The sequence below is a fragment of the Salminus brasiliensis genome, chromosome 12 (assembly GCF_030463535.1).
Source record: "Salminus brasiliensis chromosome 12, fSalBra1.hap2, whole genome shotgun sequence".
NCBI classification, from domain to species: Eukaryota; Metazoa; Chordata; class Actinopteri; order Characiformes; family Bryconidae; genus Salminus; species Salminus brasiliensis.
Window position 1 is genome coordinate 34,330,128 of NC_132889.1, and position 8,576 is coordinate 34,338,703.

Genomic DNA, 8,576 nt, shown 5'->3' on the forward strand with positions numbered 1-8,576 from the left:
ATTCTTTTAAACAATGTGAACAATGTGAATTCTTTTGAGCAGTTTAAACAATGTTAATTTTTTTGAACTGTAGTATATTCGTTGGCTTTGCAGATGTAGAAAAGAAAGGGGGCCCCGTTTCTTGACCAAATATACACAAATTGAACAGACATAAGATGCTGTTTAGATTTGGACATCTCGTTGGGCAGACGTGTCAGTGAGTTAAACGCTGTCCAGATGTGGCCATGGACCACGTATGTAATGGTGGAGCCAAATGACTGGTCCTTATGGATGAAATGCAAACATTTCATCACCAGTGAGACAAACTGAATTTCACAGGGATGTTTTATCACCAGAGGATTGTGTTGGGACTCAAAGTGAAGTGGTAGTTTACGAGGTGATGATGTCAGGGTTTGTGTTTTCTCAGGTGTACTCCAAACCTATGTGAACACGAGGGCAGGTGTATCCAGTCCTGGAATGACTTTTTGTGTATTTGCAACAACACAGGCTACAAAGGGGAAGTTTGTCACAATTGTAAGTACCAGTTTCAGAGAAACTGTGTTAGTGTTATTAATCTGTGGTTAAAAATAAATCCTCTCCGGCTCTCTGTTCTTTCTGCAGCGGTCTACAGAGAATCATGTGAAGCGTACAGACTGAATGGGAAGTACTGGTCAGGCAACTACACCATAGACCCTGACCTGAGTGGCCCACTGAAGCCTTTCACTGTCTACTGCAAGATGAAGTGTAAGGACCTCACCTCAAGTCTCCTTGTGTTTCCTCATCTCACATCATTTCATGTTTTTTCAACTATAATTACCTCACATTTCCTGGCCTCATGCCAACTCCTGTTTTCAGATTTTGCAGTACATCACCGCCTCCTGACTTCACATTAACTCACATCACCCCACATTTCCTCACCTCATGTTTCCTCACCTCACGTCTGTTGAAATGTCACGTCTCTTTTTCCCAGCTCACCTCACCTAACATTTACTGAACTTACATCATCTCATCACCTCATGTTTCCTGACTTCACATCACCTCACGGTTTCTCACCTCACATTTCTGACTTCACATTACCTCACGTTTCCTTACCTCACGTTTCCTGACTTCACATCACCTCACATTTTCTCACCTCACATTTCTTCACCTCATGCTTCCTCATATATCTGACTTCACATCACCTCACGTTTCCTTACTTCACATTACCTCACGTTTCCTCACCTCGTTTCCTCACCTCACGTTTCTGACTTCACATTACCTCACGTTTTCTCACCTCACATTTCCTCACCTCATGCTTCCTCACATATCTCACTTCACATCACCTCACATTTCCTTACTTCACATTACCTCACATTTCCTCACCTCACGTTTCCTCACCTCACGTTTCCTTACTTCACATTACCTCACGTTTTCTCACCTCACATTTTCTCACCTCACGTTTCCTCACCTCATGTTTCCTTACTTCACATTACCTCACATTTTCTCACCTCACGTTTCCTTACCTCACAAATCCACACCTCACGTTTCCTGACTCACATCACCTCACGTTTCCTTACCTCACAAATCCACACCTCACGTTTCCTGACTCACATCACCGCAAGTTTCCTTACCTCATGTTTCCTTACCTCACATCTTCTGAAGTCTCTCTTCCCCAGCTCATGTCACCTCACATTTTCTGATATCATCTTACATCTCATGACTTCATCATTTATCACCCCACGTTTCCTGACTTCACATCACCTCACGTTCACGTTTTACCCCCAACATGCTACCCCATGTTTTTTCACCACATGCTTCATTACTCCACATCGCCCCAAGCTTCCTCACCTCACATTTCCTCACCTCATGTTTATTTAACTCCAATCATGTAATGTTTTGTCACCTCAAACATTTCTTCATCTCACGCCACCTAACGCTTTCGTTTCTCACGTTACCTCACCTTTCCTCACGTTACATTTACTCACATTGTTCCTTATTTGTTACCTTGTTTGTGACATGTTCCTCAACTCTTGTCAACTCTCATTTTCTCAACTTATGTTAACTCGCAGTTCTGCACGTCATGATGGAGAAGTCTATTTCAGAGATCAGTTGGTCTAAATTCCCTACATAGAGGAAGTGTTTTGTGCCAAGAACATCATCCTTAACTAGATTAGAGTCCAGGCCATTAAGCAAACTCATTTCCTGTGAATGATCCAGGTAATTAACTGAGATAATCAAGTAATACAGTGAAAACAAGCAAGGTTTGGACCTTACAGCATCAAATGGTGTCCAAAGAGAATGCAGGTAATGAGGTTCCTAATGATGTTGCAGAAAAAATAAGAAGCCAGTCCGAACACAGATACTCTAGCACTGTGGACCATACGGTGCCAAACCTTCCCTCAAGATTATATTAATATGCTAATTTTACAGATTTTATTAAAAACGTGTCTAGCATTCATCTCTACAAGGACTTTGATAGATCAGTAGAATAAACTGTGCCTCTGCTAGTTCAGTGAAATATGAAATTGACACTTTTTGTGCTAACTTTAAATGTTTTACCTCAAAGACTTTATGGACAAAAGTATTGGGACACCTGCTCATTTATTGTTTCTTCTGAAATCCAGGGTTTTGAAAAAGAGTTGATCCTGCTTTTGTTGGAGTAACCGTCTCTACTGTCCAGGGAAGAAGGAACATTGCTGTGAAGATCTGATTGCATTTAGCAACAAGAGCGTTAGTGAGGTCAGGATGTTGTCAGTGTGGTTTTGTCCATGCTTGTAGGTAACGCTGTGTGATACAGTGTCAGAAACCCATAGGGAAGTCTATTAGAGATCACTGAACACCTCCACACAGTTTGTGGCAGGTTTATGATGATTTATGTATGCAGTTAGCACCATGCTAATAGATGCATGCAAGCTTCCATTGCTTGTTAGCAACATTAGCCTCAAAGCTGCAGCACAAAACTAAAGAGGCAGATATTGGATGCTTGACATGGCTAATTGACTATGGCTGAGTAAGCGAGGAACTGTGTAAATGGAAGGATGTCCCATTAATCTTACACATGCTTTTTTTCTGTCTCTTTCAGCGGACAGGTCTTGGACGATTATTGACCACAACCGCATTGACAGCACTAAGGTGACCGGCTCCAGCGTGGATCAGCCTTATGTAGGGGATCTCAAGTATGTGAACGCTTCGTGGGATGAGGTCACTGCTTTAGCCAACACCTCGTTATATTGTGAACAGTGGATTGAGTTCTCCTGCTATAAGTCCCGCCTCTTCAACACACCACGTAAGTGACTGCGCTGTGCGGACAACAGCAGTAGCTTTTAAAAAGTAAGGAGGGATGGACGGTAATCAGAATGAATGAGGAATGATTGGTATTTTGCTAGAAAGTAACATGCATCCAAAAATGGAATCAGATTCAATCAATTAAATTTTCCATTTAACAAACAACACCCCATATTCCAACCCTGACCCACACCCTCCTGGGATTTAACACAAACCTATAATATAAGCTCCACAGGACACTTACAAATTGACAGCCCCAACATGTAAGATATTTAACCAATAAATGGGACTCCACTTTGGAAATTCCATTATTCCATGTATGAAGACTTCCAGGGCCTGCATTGTTCATTCTTGTGGATGATAATTCCAAATAAAGGATAGAGCCAGCGATGTATGGATAGGCTTTGAGGAGCTAACCAATGTTTTAGCTATTTTTCCATTCAATGCAATCCCATTCTTATCTATCTCATACCTTCAGGTACCTCCAAACATCCAAATAATTGGATCAGTGTCATGTCTTGTGTGATTTTTTGTGTGATTTCCTCACCTCATTTCATGTTTCCTTACCTCAGGTCACCCTTATGTTCTCTTACATTTCCTTACCTTATCTAACATTACCTTACCTCACACCACCTCACGTTCCCTCACCTGATCTCACATCTCTCTTTACCTCAGATCACTTCATTTTCTCTCACGTGTCCTTGCCTCAGGCCACCTCACATCTCGCCACCTCACGTCATCTCATGTTTCCTTACCTCTGATCACTTCCTGTTTCCCACATTCCAATACTGATGCAGTTAAATCACCACCTTCAGATTTGAACCCCTCTTAGAAACATCTTTCCCAAAACAGGAATTTTCTGGAATTGTGTAACTATTTACTGGATTTTATTTACTGGTGAATAATGTAAGATGTAGCATGAATAATGGATTGGTTCTATGAGTTCAGACTAATAATAGCATTGTTCCATCCTCTCTTCTGATTTCTGATTTAGATGGAAAGCCTTACACCTACTGGATTGGGCGTGATAATGTGAGCTATGCTTACTGGGGTGGATCTTTCCCTGAGAGCGGAAAGTGTGGCTGTGCCATCAATCAAACCTGCACCGACTCCAAGTTCTGGTGCAACTGTGACGCAGACTACCGCCAGTGGTGAGAGAGAGATTTAGAGAGAGCGAGACTGATAACGAATAGATAAATCAATGAATGTATAAATGAAAATAACATCAGTTAGGAGACTTTGGACAGTTTGGATAAATGACCTCTTCCTGAAGATGCTTCATTAACAGCACTAGACACGGTCATATTCAATAAGAATCCCTGTGAAAGGACACAGGTTCAGCAAGTTCGTTTAGACTTTTATAGAGTTGCAAAGGCCTGGGATTCAGGTAGATAATTGTGCCTGGTTCTTCTGTTGGTCAGGTACTCAGACAAGGGCTACCTGATGTTCCGGAACCACCTGCCTGTGAGGAGAGTTGTTATTGGTGACACAAACCGCACTGGGTCCGAGGCCCACTTCAGTGTGGGACCACTGCGATGCGTTGGAGACCGTGAGTATTTAAGTTAAACATAAATGCATAGATAGATAGACATAATGATAGACAGACAGACAGAAAAAGAGATGACAGGTCATGGATCGGTCGAGCAATAGACAGACATACAGACAGGGAGATAGAAAGACAGACAGACAGAGAGATAGACAGAGATGGGGAGTGATGAATGATATATAGACATAATGATAGGCAGACAGACAGACAGATGAAGAAATAGATAGACAAAGGATAGATAAATAGATAGATAGATTTTAATTTAATTAATTTAATTTAATTTAAGAGTTTAATAATAGATAGATAGATAGATAGATAGATAGACAGACAGACAGAGAGATAGACAGACAGACAGATAGACAGACAGACAGACAGACAGACAGATAGATAGACAGACAGACAGACAGAGAGAAAGATAGATAGATAGATAGACAGACAGACAGACAGAGAGATAGACAGACAGACAGACAGACAGACAGATAGACAGACAGACAGACAGACAGATAGATAGATAGATAGATAGATAGATAGATAGATAGATAGACAGACAGACAGACAGATAGATAGATAGATAGATAGATAGATAGATAGATAGATAGACAGACAGACAGAGAAATGGGGAGTTTAATTGTAGATAGACAGACAGACAGACAGATAGATGCAGAGTGACTGGGTTGTTCAGTAAGTAGATATTAATGATCATAATTGAGATGATATTTGAGATGATCTCATGTGTCAGACACAGACAGTGTAGATCATTATTTCGTGTCTGAAGCCGACGGAGCTCATCTGATCATCTGTCTTCTGTCTCTCATAGGAAGCATATGGAACACCATCGCCATCACCAAGCCCACCCACCTGACCTTCCCCACCTTCAAACCTGGCACCAGCGCAGACATCACCTTCCACTTCAGGACTTACCGCACCAATGGAGTGTTCGTGGAGAACTCTGATGACCACCTGCGCAACTTCATTAGGATTGAGTTGAACTGTGAGTGTCCATCAGCATTCACTGCTCTCTGGCCTCAGAGCTGGAGACCCGCTTGTGGTCTCTACGTGTTCTGTGTGATAAGCCAATGATGGGTACCTCCCAGGCAGTGAGGACACTACTCACTCATTAATAAATGGGTGGTGAGGAAAATGAGAAATGAAATGAGAAGTGAATAATTAGGATAAATTATTAATTATAATTACTAATTAATTAACATAATAATTCATAATTCTGTGCTGAAGTCAAGAAAATTATAAAAACAATTTAAAATGTATTCACAATTATTCAAAATAATAATAAGCAAAGAATTTATGGAAAAGTGATTAAGATAATGAAGTGTATTTTATTTATTAATTTGTCTTCATGAATACTTTTGGAATTAAATAAATGGTTTCTCTCTTATAATAAATCTCTCTCTCTCTCTCTCTATCTCGCTCTCAGCCACTACTGAGGTGATATTTATCTTCATGGTGGGTGATGGGATTAGAAATGTGACCCTGCGGACTCCGAAGGCTCTGAACGATAACGAATGGCACTACGTGGAGGCTGAACTCAACGTTAAAATGGCCCGTCTCAAAGTGGACTTCTACCCTCCAGCCATACACAAGTTCCCCGGCCAGACATACATCTCCATGCAGTTCACCCAACCCCTCCTCGTAGGTGCGGACACAGCTTAGGATGGATTCTGCTGAGAAAGGTGTACCAAAACTGAACCCCTTAAACTGTAAGGGTTGGTGTCCCAGACAGGGATTAAGCCTAGTCCTGGACCGCACAGCATGCTGAGTGAAGATAGATAGATTGACAGAGAGATAGACATACAGACAGACAGAGATATGGGTAGTTTAATGATAGATAGATAGACAGAGAGATAGACATACAGACAGACAGAGATATGGGTAGTTTAATGATAGATAGATAGATAGATAGATAGATAGACAGACTCTAAGGGTTGGTGTCCCAGACAGAGATTAAGCCTAGTCCTGGACTGCACAGCATGCTGAATGACGATTCCCCTTTGAAAGGACAAGGTAGTCCAGTACTAGGCTTAATCGCTGTCTGTGTCAGTTTAGTGGTCATGTATTAGGGCAAGTCTTGGACTATGTCGCAGTGTAAACAGTGTATCACCATTCAGAACTATGTTTAGTCCTGATTAGGCCTAATCAGGGTCTGGAAAACTGGTCCTTGCATAGTTGCATAACTACTGAACGTGCAGAATGGTTTCACAGCGATTGTGGAGGTTCGTTTATTCTATTTCACACCAAACCCCACCCTGAATGTCTTCATCTCCACCACTGGATTATGTAGCAGTTCTGGAAAATCACCAGAATTCCCTTTTAATGTTTCTGAGTTAGTGATGTGATTGGGTCACCTAAGGCCTAACCCTTGATGATCCAGATTGACATTGCTACTGTATGTTCAGGTGCTGCTAATCACACACTGAGGCCGTTCCTGGGCTGCTTGCGTGGTCTGCGGATGAACGGAGTCCCTATAGATCTGGAGGGGAAGGTGGACGAGAGAAACGGGATCAGGAGGAACTGCACAGGAGCGTGTTTAAATGCCTCCATACCCTGCAGAAACGGAGGCCAGTGCATCGACGGATACGCATCATACTCCTGCGACTGCAATAACACAGCCTTTGACGGCTACTACTGCCAGTTAGGTAAGCAAACGCTTACGCACTTCAATTCAAAGCGTTTTTCGTGAATATTTTTTTTTAAGTCAAGCAAAACAACCAAAATGCATTTAATACATAAAATAAAAAAGTCGATATAAATTAAGAACAAATAAAACAAATGCTAAGACAAACTAGCCCTCGGCCCATGTTGGAGGGACTTCCAGACATATAGGCTGTTAGTCATATAGTCTAATGAAGAATTTTGAGGAAGGCTGAAGACGCCCTGTTTAACGGTGCAGGTGGAAGTTTGATCACGCTGCTGAATGAAAAGTGATGGCAGAGGCTGTGTGTGTGGCTGTTTGTGCCACTAGTCAAGTCAAGTCAAATTTATTTGTATAGCTTTTTATAACTGTTGTCGTCACAAAGCAGCTTTACATCATTAGTAATTAATAAAAGACGGAAAATAAAATAAATAACGTAAAAAGACATGAAGGATCCAAGACCCCCAGTGAGCAGCCAATGGCGACAGTGGCAAGGAGAACCTGCCTCAGAGCTGGAGGAAGAAACCTTGGGAGGAACCAAGACTCACAAGGGGGACCCGACCCGTCCTCCTCTGATCAGAACTATTTATAAATTAATAAGATAAAAGTTACCATACCATCTATACTGTTGAACTGCTCTGATCATAATCATAATGTAAACTACACCATGGTGTAAATCACTAGCGCCCTCATGTGGTGCAAAAGTGTAAATATGTTATATGAGGCTGATGGCCGGTCACGCTGAAAACCATCCGATTCTGGTCACTGGGCGATCCTTTGACTCATCTCTAGTAAATATCCACAACTAATCTAAATTTTTAAGGGTGGTCTTATTCTTTGGGGTCCTATTTGTGAAGCAAGTCATCTTAAATAACTACACATATCAGTTATTTAAAATGTCACTTGTGTACCAAACCTTAAAAGGTAGTTTCACGTGTCTAAACTTTTGACTGGCCATTAATAAGAGCATTATTGATGAAACCGGACATTTCCGTCAGCTCAAAAGACCTACATTTGAGTGCACCGTTGAGAGAAATGCCCTTTAAACCTTTAATTTCGCTGCAGCCATGGCTCAGTCAGGCTGAGAAGGATTTGTCTGATCTGTGAATTAACGTTTATTCAAGCTGATCTGACTGGTAA

At 41.5% G+C, this 8,576-nt stretch overlaps 1 protein-coding gene across 1 annotated transcript in view; it reads left to right on the plus strand.

Moving 5' to 3' along the window:
• Positions 1-8,576, plus strand: part of cntnap1 (contactin associated protein 1) — a 54,453-nt gene that overhangs the window by 31,245 nt on the left and 14,632 nt on the right. Inside the window, exons 11-18 of the mRNA XM_072693230.1 lie at positions 407-513; positions 601-723; positions 3,041-3,244; positions 4,238-4,394; positions 4,665-4,792; positions 5,607-5,780; positions 6,222-6,440; positions 7,201-7,440. Of these exons, the coding sequence (XP_072549331.1) occupies positions 407-513; positions 601-723; positions 3,041-3,244; positions 4,238-4,394; positions 4,665-4,792; positions 5,607-5,780; positions 6,222-6,440; positions 7,201-7,440 (1,352 nt within the window). The remainder of the gene's footprint in view (positions 1-406; positions 514-600; positions 724-3,040; positions 3,245-4,237; positions 4,395-4,664; positions 4,793-5,606; positions 5,781-6,221; positions 6,441-7,200; positions 7,441-8,576) is intronic.